The sequence below is a fragment of the Argopecten irradians genome, chromosome 4 (assembly GCF_041381155.1).
Source record: "Argopecten irradians isolate NY chromosome 4, Ai_NY, whole genome shotgun sequence".
NCBI classification, from domain to species: domain Eukaryota; kingdom Metazoa; phylum Mollusca; class Bivalvia; order Pectinida; family Pectinidae; genus Argopecten; species Argopecten irradians.
The window spans coordinates 33672672-33694529 of NC_091137.1; the positions used below are offsets into that span (position 1 = coordinate 33672672).

At 35.0% G+C, this 21858-nt stretch overlaps 2 protein-coding genes across 2 annotated transcripts; both read right to left on the bottom strand.

Annotated features, from left to right (window-relative positions):
- Nucleotides 1-239: 239 nt before the first annotated feature.
- LOC138321380 (flavin-containing monooxygenase 5-like) lies at nucleotides 240-6851 on the bottom strand. Its single transcript, XM_069265036.1, has 7 exons — nucleotides 4852-6851; nucleotides 4302-4464; nucleotides 2901-3115; nucleotides 1904-2203; nucleotides 1172-1723; nucleotides 737-902; nucleotides 240-554 (listed from the first exon to the last, which is right to left on the bottom strand). The coding sequence occupies exons 1-7, from the start codon at nucleotides 4852-4854 to the stop codon at nucleotides 301-303; spliced, it is 1653 nt and encodes a 550-aa protein (XP_069121137.1). The 5' UTR covers nucleotides 4855-6851; the 3' UTR covers nucleotides 240-300.
- A 3-nt stretch (nucleotides 6852-6854) lies between these two features.
- LOC138322249 (flavin-containing monooxygenase 5-like) lies at nucleotides 6855-19097 on the bottom strand. The gene is made up of 8 exons (XM_069266291.1): nucleotides 17507-19097; nucleotides 13915-14129; nucleotides 13595-13655; nucleotides 12271-12485; nucleotides 10356-10655; nucleotides 9619-10170; nucleotides 9171-9336; nucleotides 6855-7108 (listed from the first exon to the last, which is right to left on the bottom strand). The coding sequence occupies exons 1-8, from the start codon at nucleotides 17619-17621 to the stop codon at nucleotides 6855-6857; spliced, it is 1878 nt and encodes a 625-aa protein (XP_069122392.1). The 5' UTR covers nucleotides 17622-19097.
- Nucleotides 19098-21858: the final 2761 nt, after the last annotated feature.

A 21858-nucleotide genomic window follows, 5' to 3' on the forward strand; every position in this document is an offset into this window, starting at 1 on the left:
GGTGTTTTGGGTTAACGAAAATTTGGTCGACAAAGAGACTTTAAACTTCCCCATAATCTGGGGCAACAGCGTATCGGGTCAATTAAGGAGAGGCCACTCAAAAAACGTTATATGGAAAACATAGCAAGCTGGACATTCGCATTGCGTGTGGTCCAGATGGGGGGTAATCTTCCAGAAAATGTGATGTCAGCATTATTTAATAATTTATTCATTTAAGACAAGCCCAGACAAAATGAGAATTTGACTGGCACAATCACGTTTTAATCTTTATGATCACAAGTAAGTGACAGAACAATTAATTCAGAACAAAGCACAATAAATTATAAACAGAATCGTCAGAACTATGGCTAGTTTAAAATACAAGCTAAGAGGCTGGTCCTTTTGGAAATCCAATGGCCTTGTTTTCATGTGGTACCACGTCCGGTCCCACTGTGTCAGTATGGCCTGTCGGGCACCTTCCCATGTTCCCGGTCCCTCCAGCCGGAACTGATACGGCGTGCAGGACCCAAAGAAACACTTCAGAGCAAGCACGGGATCACTCAACATCATGTATGCTAAAAGGAGAAAAATGAAGTACAGTATCATAATGTCGATTTTTGCCAACTAAAATTTCACGGTTGTTTGAATTTTGAAATAGGTATTAGGATTGTAGCGCATATGATATTAAGTAAGGGGACAGAACGCGTATTGCTTAAATAGGTACCATACATGTAAAAAGCCTATCCAGTAGCCTTACCTAGATTAGGACAGCAGCCGATGAGCTCGGCCAGTTCGTCCATGTATGGGATGAAGTCGACCTGGATAGTATGACGAGTGGACTCCACGTAACGATAACGCATTTCAGTTCTCTTCCTGCGAATTTCTGTCCACTGGTCGACTTTGGGCGGCAGCTTCACATCGCCCTGTTGCATATAAAACAGAAAATAAAATATATATATATATATATTACTTGGTTACACTTAAATGCCAAGATATTTACAACTCTTACGTCCAAAACTTAAAAACATTCATGGTTTTAGGGTATTAGGTACAGATAACATATTTTAGGATACCAGATCGTTATTATCCTGTCTCCGATTTTTGTCTCTCACGTCTGGGTTTTTTCCTTTTTCCTTCTTTTATTTATCTTTCTCTCTGAAATTCACAATATGTATACACAGGTAATACTTACCTTGAACACGCGGGTAGCTAGTCGTGCCTGCATCTCGGACAAGGGCATAATGGCACCCAGAGGCTGGAAACAGCCAATCACGCTCAAGGTTGGTATCTCAAGGTCAGGAGGGAACATATACTTATAGAGGTCGATTTGGTTGTCTTTTACATCGAATACAGATTTGTTAATGAATGGAAAACCAAAAATGTAGCCTGTCGCATGAACGACTGCATCGACTTCCTCCTTGGTCCCGTTATCAAACTCCACTTCCGTTTCCGTAAATTGTTTGATGTTTGGTTTGACGATTATAGAACCGTTAGCAATCTTGTTGGGTAAGTCATCGTTGAGGGTGGGGTGTTGTGAGGAGAAGGCATGCTTTGGTTTTAATGAATATTTTGCATGGTCAAATCGAGCATTTAATCGAGAGTGTACTCTAAAATTTGTTAGAGACTTTGGAAGAATGCGATTCAACAATTTAACGTGCCTGCGACTGAACAACATATCACTCGGATATCCATTGGGCCCTATTCGGTTAAAAACCCAAGTACCTCGTCGTGTGCTTAGAAAAACCTGAAATCCATAAAGCATTCATTAATATTTTGTTCAAAAGAATGATATACAAACAAGTTATAACTTTAGTTTGATTTTTTATATTGACTTATGTTTGAAACCAGAACATTTCCATATGGCTTATAAGTTAATTCATATGAAAAAAATTCCAGATTGAAAAAAAGCAGTAGGTCTAATTACTTTTGAAGCAACATTCGACAGTTCCACGGCCACATCCCCACCTGAGTTCCCCACTCCAACAACTACCACTTTCTTGTCCTTGTAACCCTCCCATGACTTATAGTCATGCGTGTGTGTTATGCTGCCTTTGAATGCGTCCATTCCAGGAAAATCAGGCATCTTCTTTTGTGCATGATGTCCCGTGGCCACCATAACGGCATCAAAAACACAGGAAGTGACATCATTCGACTTCCGGTCCCGAACTTGGAGCGTCCATTGTCCTGTGTTGTCGAAATCCTCATGTTTAGTTAGCCGTATAATCTGTACAAAATATAAAAAGTTATTATTTTGTTTATGTTACATTTATGTCAAAGTATGGCTTATGTAACCGAATAAATCCATTGTTTTGTAGATATTTTGTTGATGTTATAATGTCAATGTATGGCTTATGCAACTGCCTTATTTCGAAAGCAGCGCATTTATCATTGTCTTTAGGTGATGTTTGCTTATCTCCTTAACTGCGATTTTTGTACTGCAAGTGATTGGTAAAACAATACCTGAATTTGAAGACGAAACCAACTTTGTTCTTTCAAGTTCTCCAATCAACTAACCGAATCAATATATAATTCAGCATAAAATTGGAGGTTTAATAGATAGAATCGAATAAACCCTATTAAGATGTAACATAGTAAAGAGTAGATTCGTTCGTTTATTTCTAGAAAATGCATAAAATATATAAAGTCTCTCTACAGCAAAACACCCTAATTCGAACCGATATTCCTCGAATTCTCCGTTATGTATTTATATACATGTAAGTTATAAAACAGCTATTTGCCGAACAGGTGAATGCATTCTCTTTAAATTAGAATTGATAGTTTTTTGACTGTTATAATATAATTGACTGATAACTTTCACAGCGCTGCATTCCTTGAACTATGACAATGGTTTTGCACGGTACCACTTTCCTCAAGTTGGAGAGGTTCTACTGTAAGGTAACCTAAAAGAGTCATCAACTCACCTCATGATTGAACTTGATGTATTTCTCCAGGCCGAACTTCTCGGCGTACAGTCGAAAGTACTTCTGGACGTAGGTGTTGTGCATGTAGATGGGATACTCCTGTGGGATGGGGAAATCACTGTAGCACATCATTTCCTTACTCGTGTTGATCACCGTCGACTTCATCACGCATGCCTGGTCAGGTCGGACCTCGTGCGTGTAGTTCCATAGTCCACCTATGGTCAGACAGATATTTCGAAAACTTAGATGTCCGAGTTTTCATTTGTCTGACATAAAATTTAGACCTTCTCTTTCACCTAGCCTAGATCATGTCATTGACTATGAAAATGTTAATAGCAGTCTCTTGCTGTTTAACGTGCAGTATTAAGTATGTGGGACGACTGGATACTCAAAATAATGTGAACGGTCGTAGTGTGTTGTTCAAGGTATCTGACAGTACGGTGTAGTAAGTAAATACTACAAAAGGATCACGAATATTCACTATTTTACATATAACAATAAAATATTACAGTCTTACAAAAGACAAAGCCCAATATGCTAAGCATTACAGACGATGCAAGTCATTAAAGCTGTTTCTATATGTTACTTATCATACAGACTTATTAGCTAGTTTCCATGCATTTTACCGTTAACAATTCGTTTGTTTACGTTTTAACAACAAGATAGATTATAAGACTCTTTCATATGTGGATATGAAGGATAGGGATATTCTACCCGAGGGTCACAAAATGTAGTAAAACCCGAGGCTTGCCGAGGGTTTTGCAACATTTTGTGATCCCGAGGGTAGAATATCCCTATCCTTCATATCCACTTATGAAAGAGTATTTTTCTTTCATACCTCAACGTTTTATTAAAATTTTACAACTATAATATCCCGCCATTTTGAGAAAAAAAACCTCGAAGAAATCCACGGCTGAAAGTCAATTTCTTGAAAAATTACGAGATATTTTCAACAAAAATTCCGTTGTTTGCATCTTTTATAGTAAAACTAGTCAAGTTTGTGAAAAAAAATATGTTAAAATCATACCGAGGAAATAGATTTTTTGTTAACGCCGTGACGTCACGAGGCTTTATTGCATGGGTAGTCAGGCAATACAGCCTCAGGCGGCATGAGTGTATTGCCCTAGATCAGCCAGTATTACACCCGTAGGTATGACAGAAAACAACTTATAGATGGTATACTTTCTGGGACGATCTAGGATTTAGGTACACATTTTCTTAATATATAAGAGGCAGGTGATTTATGGGTTGCTGAAAACTGAGCTGAAAAAACCCACTAGAGATACAGAGATCATTTACAAATAGCACACATCTACATCTTGAGTACCATTTATATACAGTGAGGCAATGTCATTTGATGTATATCTACATACTAATATTCGTTAATGTTATTCAACTTACCTATGTCGTCTGTCCGTTCAAAGCATGTCGGTTCAAGTCCCTCGTCCAAACAACATTTGATGGCGGGGAGACCACTGGCCCCGGCCCCTATCACTGCTATTTTCTTCATGGTCGCTAAAATAGGACCAGTCTTTTGTCTGTTGCCGTTTACAATGGTAGTGTACTGTAAAAATCAAGTTGTCCTATATAATGCCCCCAGACACGTGATAACATGGAGTTACACATTCTAGGTATATGTATAGTTTACCTTCCACTTAATGATAACAACCGATTATGCAGTATATGAGCTAAAACAGTAGAAAAATTCATTTGCTAGGTAAGACGAACTAAAACAAAATACAGTATGTATATAGATTCAATTCAAACATATTTTATTGTCACGTGTAAGCTATTGGATCAGGAACAACTTACTGCAACTAAGTAATGCCTTCTCTACAAAATATTTGGATATAATAAATCTGGCCGGTCGGAAACAATTATTTTCTTACAATGTGCTCAGTAGTTCAGGTAGAGAGAAAACAAATATAGATTGGAAGTCAAAAGATTTTACCATGACGTCTTATTTCCATTTGCCCTGAGTTTAGGGAGCATTCAATGAAGACTGACTGAGATTACGTTCCACCAACAGCTAATGAACTTCCGTAGATCTGTAGCCACATTTAAAAGCCTCAATCAGATATCAATAGAGTGAAAAAGGCGGCAATACATTGCCATGTAAAAATGTAAAAGGACTAAGTAATAAATACAGTTTAATCATTTGAATTTGAAATACATGTACGTAAGTGGCATGAATGTGACTAGATGCATTACTGAAAACATACGTCGTACCTACAGCCATACTTCAGTGACTCAAAGAATGTATTTAGGTTCTCAATTGCAAGTTTGCTTTATCATTACAATATGTTGCCACCTTAAATGACTACGGTCACAATATTATGTTTCCATTAGCTGACATTGTTGGCGTACTTACTCTAAACAGATTCAGACAATTACAACTTACTGTGTAGTTGTTTAAGTTCGCGATTTTTTTCGCGGGGAGTTATTTTGGTGAATTACCTCCGTAGCATTTGAAAAACGCCATTCACGTGACAAGGTTTACTAAAAAACATTTTTATAAAAGAAATCTTGAGGTTTTAAATTTCGCGAATTTATGGGATTCTGTGAAGGTGGCGAAATAAATACTGCCGTGGAAATTAGCAACAGTACAGTATTCTGGTTGCTTGTTAATTCAGCCTTTGTGTCTTGTACTCCACCACTGGTTTTGCAGAGAGCTTGTCGGTTGGATACATTCACTTGTATATGAAAATGAAGTCTTGATTAAAACGCAGCTCAAAGGTATGTAATATCTAAATGAATGCTGAAGATTTATGACGTAGTCTTTTGAGTGTCAATCCTCATTAAGATAATAAAACTTACAACAACTATAATGTTTAATTTTGGAATTAATCAACCAAGCCATAAAACAGAAGGATTTGAAAATGATTGCGATTAACATAAATACTACGATCATTTGGGTTGTGTTTATAAAATGAAATTCATTAAAACAAAAATGGCACAAATACAAATTCGTAGCAAATAAGACTCTCATACCGACAATTTGTTTATTTTTCTTTAAAAATACTACATGTAACAAACCAATGCCCTGATTTTGAGGCTGGTGATTGGAGAATCCAAAATTTCAGAAAGAAATCATAAAATCAAAGTACACTTTATAATTATATTTAATTGCATTCTATAGTCTCTGAAGGTGAAATTAATAATAGTATTTGATTTACAGTGTTAACTGTCAACTCAGTCATCTCTGACGTCCAATTAAATGTTGTATCTATACGATTTATAACAAACACGCTTACAGCGAATTTATGGTTATAAGGTAGAAGTTTTCATTCCCCAGCAAGGTTCATAAAAATGGTTTTGTTAGTCACCAGTAGTTCGTTATAACCTTCCTTTACTGTTATCAAATGTTAAATATTTTGTTCTCACAATATAATAGCTGTTTCAATAGCGTCGTACAAAGTTATTAGTTGTATTACACTAAAAACACTAACGGATTTGAAAAAGCACGTTTTGTTAAACAACTCCCCAACTCGGACAACCTTATCATTGACATGTAGAGAGTTGTGATTGATTAAGGCCACAGATTAAATACGTTAGGGTGTGTGTTTCTCTTTGTCCCAACGGAAAACTTTACATTATGATGATATAGATTCTTGAATTCAGTCATGTGATAGTTTTATCAAACCAATCGTGTTGTTATTCAAAACATAAGATCGCTTCAGATAGTTAGATACATAAAATGAAATATCAACAAAACATATCTGATAAAGCTTGTGGAAAAGTAACCAGTGGCATCGGCGTCAACAACTTGGCAAGTACAAAGTGGAAATCGCTTTCAAAATAGAGGTAAAGATAATGACTAAACGGTACATTTATTACCACGCCGAGTCATTGCTTGACTAGAATGACACCAGGCATGAGACATTTATAGTCGTGTTTCCTTTTGTATCATAGAGCTACACTAATTCTACAACAGAGGAAGTTATCAAGATGGATTTAGAACAGAATATTGTAGAATATCAACAGAATAACTAGGATTATTGCTAGTTTTAAGTACAGGTTAAGAGGTTGGTCTTGTTGAAAGCCTAATGGCCTTGTTTTCATGTGGTACCACGTCCGGTCCCACTGTGTCAGTATGGCCTGTCTGGCACCTTCCCATGTTCCCGGTCCCTCCAGCCGGAACTGATACGGCGTGCAGGGCCCAAAGAAACACTTCATAGCCAGCACGGGATCACTCAACATCATGCTTGCTAAAACGAGAAATATAATATGAAAGAATGAAGTATCATAATGTTGATTATTTACCCACTAAAATTTCATGGTTGATACAAAGGACCTATTCGCACCTCGGACAGAAATTTCCAAAAATGATCGGCGATGTGATGACCCCCCTAACACTTGTTAGAGAGTCAGTAAATTTTATTATGGTGTAATATGGCGGCACTCTCCCTCGCTTCAAAATTTGAACACATTTTCTTCAGCTAAATATACTATTTCATTACCGTTAATCTATATATTACATGTTATGTTTTTGTGTAAAATCGTTTGTATTCTTCAAATTAAATTAACTACATTTTTAAAATACGAATTGCTTCCCCTACGGCAGTTTGAAAGTTAATGACGTTGTTAAAGTCAACCGTAACAATTCAAGCATTTTCTCGACTCTGATTATAAGCAAATGGAGGGGTTCGTACCTATAGATCAATCTTCACTCTACAATCGATTTATCGGCATAACTTTTAAGTGTTTATCTCAGCGAGAATACAGAAATGATCAAGGCTATTGCATTATAAATTTTGGATGGATGTTTGTGTCACTTTTGTTTGTGATGCTTTCAATATACAGCCAGTCTGATGTATTGAAGTAGGCCTGTGTTACTGTGCACTAGGAATGTCGAAATTACTGTTGATTAATGCCTATAAGTGAGGCCTATTTAGTAATTATTTTGCAGGTTCCTTATTCAGTATATATGCAAAGAAATAAATATATAGGACTAGGTCACATCTGAATTATTTTAAAAGCGGTGATTGTTTGTATCCTTCGCCAGTATGATTCAAGTTCGTTATTTAGTCAGTTACTGTCTATAGGGGATCAGTAACTATATACTATAACTAATAATGTATGGTTTGGGCACTTTTTGGCCCAAATTCTATCAAGTTTTCACAACTGTTATTTAGTGATTAATTCTTGATTCAACTTTAATGACTGTTTTTCTAATTTTGCAGCTGCGGTTGCCATGGTAACCATACATAATATGCATAAATTATGAAAAATTATAAAATTTTCGCAATTTTGGCGATTTTTCGAGAGGTTTTTTGCTATGGAACTATAGAATGCATCCTTGAACAAATTTAATATTTACTGAGAATATGCACTTCAAATACTGAGTATGCACTTCCAATACATCTTTAAGAGAAATATCAAATTTGTTTATTGTTTATTTGTTTAAAGACACGCTCTTGGGTTTTTTAAACAAATCCTAACGTAACGCTACCCAAATTGGTACACTTTTAATACATATGAAGCAGAATTGTCATTTTACAATCTAAACTGACAATAATTTTTGTCCTGAACAAAAATAAAGGTGCTTAACGGTACCTGTGACAATTTTTATATGTCATATTCTTTCCTTTTGCTAATGATCTCTATTGTGAAGAAAAATCTCGGAAACGACGTCGTGCGGCAATCCTAAAAACACCATATACTTTAAAACCCGGAAAACAATTGCTGAATGGGATGTTTTTGACAGATATTTGACTTAAATTAACTAAAAAATGTTTGAACTTATCCTTAAATGAATTCAAACATTTTATCATGTCTAGACATTTGTTAATCAAACTAAATTTAGTAGGCGTACCATTTTGGGTACTCAAACCTGCTGAAACACAGGGCTGGACCGGGCATGCTTAAAAACTCTCTATTTATAAATACTGTATATGTACTGCTGACAAGTAAACAAATCATAACAAATAAAACTGAAAGCATCTAATTGTGAAATATTAAAAGAAAAAGAAAAATCTAGATGCAAGCACACGTAAGAAAATTTTAACAATTTTCTTCAAAAGCTGTACTATTTTGGGTAGCGTCACGTCAGCAAGAAATTGGTCAAAATCATCAAAATTTCCATGGCAACTAAAGCCGCGAAATAAGAAAAACCTAACTTTAAAATTAAATTAGGGGTGTACTAAATGTATTTAACCACACAATGTAAATAATAAATAACATATTTGAATAGTTGAATATTTGAGTTTGGAGGCAAAAAAATGCCCAAACAATTCATAAAAAGCCTATCTTATAATCAGGTAGCCTTACCTATATTAGGAGAGCAGCCGGTGAGCTCGGCCAGTTCGTCCATGTATGGGATGAAGTCAACCTGGATAGTATGACGAGTGGACTCCACGTAGCGATTACGCATTTCAATTCTCTTCCTACGTATGTCTGTCCACTGGTCGACTTTGGGCGGCAGCTTCACATCGCCCTGTTGCATAAAATAAACACCGGATATAAAATGTATATTTAAACCTTAAATGCCAAGAAAATAACGACTCTTACATCGGCTCTCTAGTTCTCTTAACAGTGATTTCTATTGTTCAATATTGAAATGTAAACTCAAAAGGGAAACCATCGGAAACGTAAGTCCAGAAAGCAATCGAAATGGAAATGGAAGACATTCATGATGTTAGGGTAAAGGTTGACATGCAGATGACGTATTTACGGATAAAAGATCGCTATCTTCCATGTACACACAGGGAATGCTCACCTTAAACACGCGGGTTGCTAGTCGTGCCTGCATCTCGGACAAGGGCATAATGGCACCTAGAGGTTGGAAACAGCCTATCACGCTCAAGGTCGGTTTCTCAAGGTCAGGAGGGAACATGTACTTATAGAGATCAACCTGGTTGTCTTTTACATCGAATACAGATTTGTTAATGAATGGGAAACCAAAAATGTAGCCTGTCGCAAGAACGACTGCATCGACTTCCTCCTTGGTCCCGTTATCAAACTCCACTTCCGTTTCCGTGAATTGTTTGATGTTTGGTTTGACGATTATAGAACCATTAGCGATCTTGTTGGGTAAGTCATCGTTAAGGGTGGGGTGTTGTGAGAAGATGGCATGCTTTGGCTTCATTGAATATTTGGCATGGTCAAATCTAGCGTTTAATTGGGACTGTACTGTAAAGTTTGTTAAAGACGTTGGAAGAATGCGATTCAAAAAAGTAAAGTAAATGCGACTTAACAACATATCTCCTGGATATCCATTAGGCCCTATACGGTTAAAAACCCAGGTACCTCGTCGTGTGCTTAGAAATACCTGAAATCCATAAAGCATACATTTACATTATGTTCAAAAGAATAATGTACAAACAAGTTATAACTTTAGTTTGACTTTTGATATTTGCTTATGCTTTAAAAGAGAACATTTTCCTATGGCTAATAAATTAATTTATATGAAAAAAAAATCAAATTAGAAAAATTCATGAAAACAGCAGTAATTACTTTAGAGGCGACATTCGACAGTTCCACGGCCACATCCCCACCTGAGTTCCCCACTCCAACAACTACCACTTTCTTGTCCTTGTAACCCTCCCACGACTTATAGTCATGTGTGTGTGTTATGCTGCCTTTGAATGTGTCCATTCCAGAAAAATCAGGCATCTTCTTTTGTGCATGATGTCCCGTGGCCACCATAACGGCATCAAAAACACAGGAAGTGACCTCATTTGACTTCCGGTCCCGAACTTGGAGCGTCCATTGTCCTGTCTTGTCGTAATCCTCATGATGCGTAAGCCGTATAACCTGTACAAAATATAATAAAAATAGATAATAGCATGTTCATTGTTTTGTTTATGTTATATGTATGTCAAATTCTGGCTTATGCTATTGCCTTATTCCGAATTAATCTACCGATTGGTAGACATTTTGTTATGTTATAGTAAGTAATATTGATGTCAAAGTATGCCTTATGCTACTGCCTCATGTTCCGAATAAATGTACCGATTGGCACTGTTTTTGCTTGTGTTACATTTATAATATAAATTTAGGCAAAGCCTCTCTGAGAAACTGTTACCATATAGAAATTTATAACTGTTATGAATGCAATGTACATCACATGTAAAAAATTATAGGATTTCTAACGGGAAAGAGTTATCTTCTTTAACCCATCAGGCGATCGATGTCATGTGTTTTGTTTTTAATACAAGAATCATTGCCTTGCAGAATTACTGGTATTGAGTTTATAATAAGAAAAACAATATTTAGCAAAGAATACGTCTACTTTCACTTTACGCAAAAATACGTAACTGCGGCTACAAATCATATCTCAGTGTCATTTTCCGTTGCCAGGCGGAAAATTCCGAAGCAATTGGCCACGTAAAACAATTTTTAACTTATGATTCAAGACCAAATGTAAATGTAAATGTTAGATTCAGTGAAGAAATCAAAGTGGAAGGTTTAACTTTTACTGATGTTTCATTTTGATTTTTTTTAAAAAGTATATTGTTTGAAATCATGCGAGAATGTAACTTTGAAAACTGTCTTACGCAACACTGGATCTTGTTTTGACTTAACGAAACGTTTTCCAATTTTAGATATAGTGTGATGATTTACATAGATTAACGTTACCGAGACACTTCTATCACAAGTATCGCTTTTGCTACTGTCTTATTCCGAATAATTTCACCAATTGATAGTGATTTTGTCTATGCTATATTTATGTCAAAATGTGGCTTATGCTATTGACTTATTCCGAATAAATCCACATATTGACAATGTTTTTTGCTTATGTTATATGTATGTCAAATTGTGGCTTATGCTACTGCCTTATATTCCATATAAACCCACCGATTGGTAGTTATTTTGAAAAGAATATTGTGTTCTAGTCGTAAGTGTAATATTTCAAATGCTTCAATCAATTAACTTAATCAAAATATATTTGAGCATAAAATTGGAGTTTTTTTGTTGATAGAATCGAACAATCACATATCAATCCATATTAAAATGTAACATAGTAAAGAGTAGATTAATTTGTTTATTTCTAGAAAATGCATAAAATTTGTCAATTCTGCCTACAGCAAAAACCCCTAATTCGAACCCGTATTTCTTGAATCCTCCCCAACCGTCGAGCTGATCGCTTGGTCCCGATCGACAAACACACTTACATATTTTATATTATAAAACCAGCTATTTGCAGATCAGGAGGATGAGGCTGGTTGGGTAAATAGTTGTCTTGGTTAAATGTATTCTATATAAATTCGAATTGATAGTTTTCTGACTGTTATAATATCATTGACTAATGACTTTCAGTGTTGCATTCCTTGAACTATGACAATGGTTTTACACGGTACCACATTCCTCAAGTTGGAGGGGTCCTATTGTATTTCTTTAAGGTAACCTAAAAGAGTCATCAACTCACCTCATGATTGAACTTGATGTATTTCTCCAGGCCGAACTTTTCGGTGTACAGTCGGAAGTACTTCTGGACGTAGGTGTTGTGCATGTAGATGGGATACTCCTGTGGGATGGGAAAATCACTGTAGCACATCATTTCCTTACTCGTGTTGATCACCGTCGACTTCATCACGCATGCCTGGTCAGGTCGGACCTCGTCGGTGTAGTTCCATAGTCCACCTGTGGTCAGCAAAATACTTCGATAACTTAGATGTCCGAGTTTTTATTTTGTTTGACAAAAAGTATATCTCCTAGACCTTGAGCAAGTCGTCCTCTGTAAAACTGTAGTCTCTGCTGCTGCTAAAGGATTAGCTCTGGTGAGGTGTCAGTCTCGTTGAAATCTCGTTTCAACATTAATCAAAGAATATTTATGATTTTCAATGACTTATTGTCTCAACAAGAATCATTGCCTTGCAGAATTACTGGTATTGAGTTTATAATAAGAAAAACAATATTTAGCAAAGAATACGTCTACTTTCACTTTACGCAAAAATACGTAACTGCGGCTACAAATCATATCTCAGTGTCATTCTCCGTTGCCAGGCGGAAAATTCCGAAGCAATTGGCCACGTAAAACAACTTTTAACTTATGATTCAAGACCAAATGTAAATGTAAATGTTAGATTCAGTGAAGAAATCAAAGTGGAAGGTTTAACTTTTACTGATGTTTCATTTTGATTTTTTTTTAAAGTATATTGTTTGAAATCATGCGAGAATGTAACTTTGAAAACTGTCTTACGCAACACTGGATCTTGTTTTGACTTAACGAAACGTTTTCCAATTTTAGATATAGTGATGATTTACATAGATTAACGTTACCGAGACACTTCTATCACAAGTATCGCTTTTGCTACTGTCTTATTCCGAATAATTTCACCAATTGATAGTGATTTTGTCTATGCTATATTTATGTCAAAATGTGGCTTATGCTATTGACTTATTCCGAATAAATCCACATATTGACAATGTTTTTTGCTTATGTTATATGTATGTCAAATTGTGGCTTATGCTACTGCCTTATATTCCATATAAACCCACCGATTGGTAGTTATTTTGAAAAGAATATTGTGTTCTAATCGTAAGTGTAATATTTCAAATGCTTCAATCAATTAACTTAATCAAAATATATTTGAGCATACAATTGGAGTTTTTTTTGTTGATAGAATCGAACAATCACATATCAATCCATATTAAAATGTAACATAGTAAAGAGTAGATTAATTTGTTTATTTCTAGAAAATGCATAAAATTTGTCAATTCTGCCTACAGCAAAAACCCCTAATTCGAACCCGTATTTCTTGAATCCTCCCCAACCGTCGAGCTGATCGCTTGGTCCCGATCGACAACACACTTACATATTTTATATTATAAAACCAGCTATTTGCAGATCAGGAGGATGAGGCTGGTTGGGTAAATAGTTGTCTTGGTTAAATGTATTCTATATAAATTCGAATTGATAGTTTTCTGACTGTTATAATATCATTGACTAATGACTTTCAGTGTTGCATTCCTTGAACTATGACAATGGTTTTACACGGTACCACATTCCTCAAGTTGGAGGGGTCCTATTGTATTTCTTTAAGGTAACCTAAAAGAGTCATCAACTCACCTCATGATTGAACTTGATGTATTTCTCCAGGCCGAACTTTTCGGTGTACAGTCGGAAGTACTTCTGGACGTAGGTGTTGTGCATGTAGATGGGATACTCCTGTGGGATGGGAAAATCACTGTAGCACATCATTTCCTTACTCGTGTTGATCACCGTCGACTTCATCACGCATGCCTGGTCAGGTCGGACCTCGTCGGTGTAGTTCCATAGTCCACCTGTGGTCAGCAAAATACTTCGATAACTTAGATGTCCGAGTTTTTATTTTGTTTGACAAAAAGTATATCTCCTAGACCTTGAGCAAGTCGTCCTCTGTAAAACTGTAGTCTCTGCTGCTGCTAAAGGATTAGCTCTGGTGAGGTGTCAGTCTCGTTGAAATCTCGTTTCAACATTAATCAAAGAATATTTATGATTTTCAATGACTTATTGTCTCAAGTAGCCATATATGAAATATGTCAAAAATAATACTTCTATTGCTAGTAGAATTTTTAATACTTAAGTTTTAAGGTATGACCAATCTGGGGGCCATTTTGAAAAGATGCATTTCTTACACTTTTTACAGAGGTGAAATTTCACCCTTTTTTACTCGCCGGTGCGACAACAGTTTAAGTTATATCAAGTTAATTTTTGTTGTAAATCTTTTTTTATGTTCATTGTGATGAAACTGATAAGCATTTAAGTGTGGAATCATAACCTATTGGCTATATTTTAATGAAGATAAAGTGATTTGAATTTTTAGCAAGAAATGCTGAAAATTAACAAATTTCGTAACTGGACAAAAATCAAGCACACTAACCCCCTATTTTCATGATGGTTTTAGAAATTGTTTTCTTTTGAACTGAAAAATGTTACAAAACGTTAGTCATCAGAATTTTTTCTGAGAAGCGTTTAATATGTCAAATATTGTAAAAAAGAAATAAAAACCAAGGTATTTAGGAGTAGGAGTAACATATAAAGCTGTTCTGAGCAAATAATTAGTTGAGTGTTAGATAACTTTTATTTTCTTAAAGAAAACACTGGTTTTGTCAATATCGCGAATATTCATACAACGAATTTGCAAAATATTGCTTGAGTATATCATGTGTATGCTCAAAGCACTGAATTCTGGTTAAACCACAAATTACGTCAAATAGCTTTCTTTGATTCATAATAGCTCAAAATCATGTCACCATCATATTAGTTTTATTACATTTTTAACTTTGGTATGAATTCCTTTTTCCGAAAATCCATGTTATTATATTTTCACCAGAGCAGATCCTTAACGTTCAGTATAAAGTATGTGGGAAGACTGGATATTCCAAATAATGTGAACGGTCGTAGTGTGTTGTTCGATGCTTTGGCAGTGTGCTTTATTGACATAGTACTGCAGTATTACAGACGTGGAAGTTATTAAAGCTGTTTCTGTATGTTAAGTATCATGAACCACCCAATAGACAAAAAACTAGACAGTAATATTAGTTAGTTTCCATGTATTTTATCGTTAACTATTTATGTCTGCATTTTAGCCGGGAGATAGATAACAACTTATAAATGTTAGACTTACTGGGACGACCGATTAGGTGATATGTGTGTTGTGATCAACTGGAAGTATATATATGTACTCACTCGATATACAGTGATTATTTACAAATATACACACATTTCTAAAGGTTACATATTGAGCACTATTTATATACAGTGAGGCAATGTCATGTTGGTCATGGTTGATGTATATACCTATGTACGTCCTTGCAATGAAATATTTATATACAGTGAGTCAATGTCATTTGATGTATACCTACGTCCTTGCCGTAACATATTTATATACAGTGAGACAATGCCATTTGATGTATATACCTATATATGTCCTTGCCATAAAATATTTATATACAATGAGTCAATGTCATTTGATGTATACCTACGTCCTTGCCGTTAACATATTTACATACAGTGAGACAATGCCATTTGATGTATATACCTATATACGTCCTTGCCATGAATTATTTATATACAGTGAGTCAATGTCATTTGATGTATACCTACGTCCTTGCCGTTACATAATTATATACAGTGAGACAATCATTTGATGTATATACTTGACCTATATGTCCTTACCATAAAATATTTATATACAGTGAGTCAATGTCATTTGATGTATACCTACGTCCTTGCCGTTACATATTTATATACAGTGAGTCAATGTCATTTGATGTATACCTACGTCCTTGCCATAAAATATTTATATACAGTGAGTCAATGTCATTTGATGTATACCTACGTCCTTGCCGTTACATATTTATATACAGTGAGACAATGCCATTTGATGTATATACCTATATATGTCCTTGCCATAAAATATTTATATACAATGAGTCAATGTCATTTGATGTATACCTACGTCCTTGCCGTTACATATTTACATACAGTGAGACAATGCCATTCGATGTATATACCTATATACGTCCTTGCCATGAATTATTTATATACAGTGAGTCAATGTCATTTGATGTATACCTACGTCCTTGCCGTTACATATTTACATACAGTGAGACAATGCCATTTGATGTATATACATTGTACCTATATATACGTCCTTGCCATAAAATATTTATGTACAGTGAGTCAATGTCATTTGATGTATACCTACGTCCTTGCCGTTACATATTTATATACAGTGAGACAATGCCATTTGATGTATATACCTATATATGTCCTTGCCATAAAATATTTATATACAGTGAGTCAATGTCATTTGATGTATACCTACGTCCTTGCCGTTACATATTTATATACAGTGAGACAATGCCTTTTGATGTATATACCTATATATGTCCTTGCCATAAAATATTTATATACAATGATCAATGTCATTTGATGTATACCTACGTCCTTGCCGTTACATATTTACATACGTGAGGCAATGCCATTGATGTATATACCTATATACGTCCTTGTCAAAAATATTTATATACAGTGAGTCAATGTCATTTGATGTATACCTACGTCCTTGCCGTTACATATTTACATACAGCGAGACAATGCCATTTGATGTATATACATTGTACCTATATACGTCCTTGCCATAAAATATTTATATACAGTGAGTCAATGTCATTTGATGTATACCTACGTCCTTGCCGTTAAATATTTATATACAGTGAGACAATGCCATTTGATGTATATACCTATATATGTCCTTGCCATAAAATATTTATATACAATGAGTCAATGTCATTTGATGTATACCTACGTCCTTGCCGTTACATATTTACATACCGTGAGGACAATGCCATTCGATGTATATACCTATATACATCCTTGCCATGAATTATTTATATACAGTGAGTCAATGTCATTTGATGTATACCTACGTCCTTGCCGTTACATATTTACATACAGTGAGACAATGCCATTTGATGTATATACATTGTACCTATATATACGTCCTTGCCATAAAATATTTATGTACAGTGAGTCAATGTCATTTGATGTATACTTACGTCCTTGCCGCAACATATTTATATACAGTGAGGCAATGCAATTTGATGTATACCAATTATCTATTTATCTATCTTTTTCGTTATATACATTAATTTGTTATTGTTATTCAACTTACCTATGTCGTCTGTCCGTTCAAAGCATGTCGGTTCAAGTCCCTCGTCCAGACAACATTTGATGGCGGGGAGACCACTGGCCCCGGCCCCTATCACTGCTATTCTCTTCATGTTCATTAAAGTAATGACCAGTCTCTTGTCTGCTGCCGTTTACAATGGTATTGTACTGTAAAAATCAAGTTGTCCTACATAATGTCCCGATACAAGTGATAACACAGAGGTATACATCTACCTTGAGTATGGGTATAGTTTACCTTCCACTTAATGATAACAACTGGTCATGAAACAGGTCAGCTAAACAGTAGAAAAAAGTTTACCTGCTAGATAAGATGATCTAAAACAAAATAAGTGTATATCAATAGGTTTGGATCGAACACATTATACTGTCACACATATACAATTTATCGCAACTTAAAGTTGTATGGTCTATAACTTTCGCTCTTTTTGTCATAGTGAAAAATGTGTAAGTGCTATACATATTTTTCTCCGTCTGTCTGAGTTTTAAACTTTCTAATTTTGCCACTTGTTATAAAGTTGCAGCACTGGAAATATTTTTAATAATTAATTAAAAACTCTTTTTAATGTGTACAAGTGAAAAAAAGGCTCGAAAGATGCCGACTCATTCCGAACTCTTCCGAACATCAATGTCAATTTTTTTATAACAAAACATGTGATCGACCTCAGCAGAGTGGATCTATAAAGAAAACAATGCTTGCACATTACAATATTTGATACACACAATATTTTACGGCAATGTGTGAATTGGATGTTTCAAATACTTATTCCATGGACATAAACCAGCATGATTTGCTCATATTAGCTAGAAGGAAAACCTAAACAAACACATGTGCGCTTACGTTAGTTACCTGGCTCACCACAGGTCGCAGGTCGTGTCGAACGTCAGACACGTGATACGATTCTGAATCCGACAAAACCCGAAGTCACTGAACATGGTTGTAATTGAAGGCGCTTTATCCAAAACCAGGAATATATGATCCTTTGATTTCGGCTCTCTTATAGGCCGACATATGCTTTTGGGAAGCTAAGTCATCAAGTCACATGTCAATGTTCAAATATCAAATGTTTAAGTGACGTATCGTTACAGTAAAATAAGCATGCATTATAACTTTAATAATACCTTCTCCACAACATATGATATAATAAATATGAGAGCAAAATAATTATTTTCTTATTATATTCAGGTAGAGAAATTAGAGTAGAGAGTAGCTTGGAAAACAGAACGAATATATCAAAAGGTAAGTCCTGTATGAATGTTAACAAAGATTACACGACAAAATGTTGTCGCATCAATTAATCCAAATTAGTCATACTGGACAATTTGAGTATTGACGATTCGTATTCCTTTCTATTAATTATTAAAAGTCATCCAACTTGACAGCTATACAACGTCAAGTTGGATGTTATTTGACGTTGGATGTTATCACACATATTCCATAACTGATTAAGAATATGTGTCACATTTTATCAAATCAATCTAGACATTGCCAGCGAAGCATAACCTATATAATCGTACTATATCATTTATCGTTAAGTCCTGACTGATGAATGATATGATGTCATCAATGTTTCATATTGATCATCTTTCTTTTGCATCATTACTAGTGCAAATGGAGACCGAATTCTCGAAGCCCGGACAGGTATACTGAAACCAGTTTCATATAATTTATTTTTTCTCATCATCTCATTTGTTCGATTACAGAACATCAGTAATCTTTGTTAGCAATGGTACCAATAACAATGCATCACCGACAGGCGATTAACTTTCACAGATCTGTAGCCACGTGTTCCCACCTTAATCAGATATCAAACTATATAGTGGCGACAGTACGCTGCCATGTAAAAAGGTTTGAGTAATTATTATGTGTAATCATTTGAATTTAAATAACGGAAGAAGTGAAGTTGAGTCCCAGTCTTTCAAGTTCGACCTGATTGTGTTGTCAAGCTTCCGAAGCTGCAGGACACATACAGCACAATTCAATTACATACCTTAAAATATAGATGTTCTACTGCAAATGACATGACTGTTACCAGAAACATTATCGAAAATAGATGTCGTACATTTAGCTATGCTTCAGAAGAGAATGTATTTATGTTGTCAAGTTGACTTTATTATTACAATGTGTTGCCACCTTCAATGACTACAATAGCATAATTATGTTTCCACACATTGTTGTCTTAACTCTAAACAAATTCAAACCAGAACTAATTACAGCCTACTTGTACAGTTGTTACATTTCGCAATTTACTGTTTCTAACTTTCATATGGGTTTATTTTCCCGAATCACCTCCGTAGCCTTTGAAAGGGTCATTCATGCGACAGTATGTGATATGTATAACCGTTTTAGAACAAGAAATCCGGTTTTTGAATTTTTGTGAATTAAGGGTACTCCACGAATTTAGCGAAATCGGTACCCCCACGAAACTTCGCAACAGTACAATATTCTGGTTCTGTCATACAGCCTTCGTGTCTAGTACTTAAGCAAGGATGTCGCAGACGGCTTGTTGATTGTAGATATTCAACTTGATATGAAAATGAAGACTCCATTTAAAACGACAGCCCAATGGTATGTAATATCTAAATGAACACTGAAGATTTCTGGCGTCGTCTTTTGATTGTCATGTCGTGTCAATCAAAACAAAGACAATAAAACTTACAACAACTGTATTGTTTAATTTTAGAATTAATCAGCCAAGCCATAAAATAGATTGATTTGAATATGAATGTGGTGCAACTATAGGTAACATTCATAAGACTTTAATAATCTTTTAGTTGTTTATCATAAAATGAAATTCATTGAAACAATAATGATACAAACATAAATTTTCATGGAAAACACGACCTTCATAACCAACGATGAGTAAAAAAAAAAAGACGTTTTACACTTCGTCCGTCATTGTTGTACATTCGGAAGGTAAGAAAACTCCGTGTGAAAGACGGGCGGTCCCCTAAGGGACATGCGCCCCAGGGAAATACAATGTTTTATTTCCCCGGATGGAAATACGACGTTTTTTCCCGTCATGTGATGTGTTTCAACTAATCACAGACACTGTTATAAATATGAGGTATAATAATATCTATAATTAAATTCTAGGAATTTTATTCTGACAATATATTAGCTGTTTCAGTAGTGTGAAACCTAACTGATTTGAAAGGCAACTTTTGTCAGATCAACTTCCTTTTCGGACAAACTTTTTAGTTAAGCATTTTATAAGGATTATATCGAAACGAACTGCTTCCTCGTCTCTACTTGAGGGTTTCTCACTCAAGTCTAAAATACTGGGTTGTGATCACATATCATCTGATTTTCCAATTATTGGAAAGAATAACTCAACGTCTCAATATAAGTTCATACATATAATTCTGGTTCTGCAGATACAGAGTCACAATGTGTAATCACACTCTCTATCACTCTAATTACTGCACAATTAGATATTATGCCAGAATATAGAGGTTATAAATGGTAGCGAGTACAAATGTACAATTATCTAAGTTGATAGTTAAACTCCCTGTTATAATACATGACTTGTCTTTTTATAAAGAAACAATAAAGTGATAACTAAGATGCAATAGCAACAATCGCGACAACAGAATAAAGATAATAGTAACTCTGTATATTTAGTTAGTAGTTTGTAGAAATTGATCAATATGCATCAATTTATCTATGACAAGATTTCAACCCAAATATCTTGTAATAGATATACAAGAGAACCCTAGTCTCTTGTATTAACACATGTAATTATCTACAAGTATTTATGGAAATTGACCAATGCATCAATTTCCCTATTACAAGATTCACAATTCCAAATATCTTGTAATAGAAATACTCAAGGCTTTTAAACCACTGTGTTTGTAATGAACAAACGTATTTATAGAAATTGATCAAGTAATCAATTTCACTATTACAAGATTAACTATATCTTGTAATAGAAATACAAGAGTACACTAGACTCCTGTATTATCCTAAGTACAATTTATAGAATTTAAGAATAATTTATAGAAATTGATCAAGTAATAATCAATTTCACTATTACAAGATTAACTATATCTTGTAATAGAGATACAAGAGTACACTAGACTCTTGTAACTTAATACAAATTATTTATGGAAATTGATCAAGTTATCAATTCCTCTCTTACAAGATTCATCTCTAAATATAGACGATTTGTATTATAAGTTATGCCAACTTTCCTATAATCAATATAAGGGAGATAACTCCTGTAGGCCTATCTACTAATGTGTCATGATGAGAACCAAAATGGCGCAAGAATACGTATCCGATGCCGGGAGGAGACGTTAAAAATCACAGTAATCGCTCCGCCTTATATACCCCTC

What these genes read in the sequence shown, in the direction of transcription:
- LOC138321380 (XM_069265036.1), bottom strand. An exon ending in ACATCAAGTTCAATCATGAG is followed by an intron (nt 2,204 to 2,900) that starts GTGAGTTGATGA and finishes TATTTTGTACAG; the next exon opens with ATTATACGGCTAACTAAACA. An exon ending in CGGCTGCTGTCCTAATCTAG is followed by an intron (nt 555 to 736) that starts GTAAGGCTACTG and finishes TTCTCCTTTTAG; the next exon opens with CATACATGATGTTGAGTGAT.
- LOC138322249 (XM_069266291.1), bottom strand. Translation starts at nt 17,621, where the DNA reads ATGAACATGAAGAGAATAGCAGTGATAGGGGCCGGGGCCAGTGGTCTC. An exon ending in TGAACGGACAGACGACATAG is followed by an intron (nt 14,130 to 17,506) that starts GTAAGTTGAATA and finishes TGCTGACCACAG; the next exon opens with GTGGACTATGGAACTACACC. An exon ending in CGGCTGCTCTCCTAATATAG is followed by an intron (nt 7,109 to 9,170) that starts GTAAGGCTACCT and finishes TTCTCGTTTTAG; the next exon opens with CAAGCATGATGTTGAGTGAT.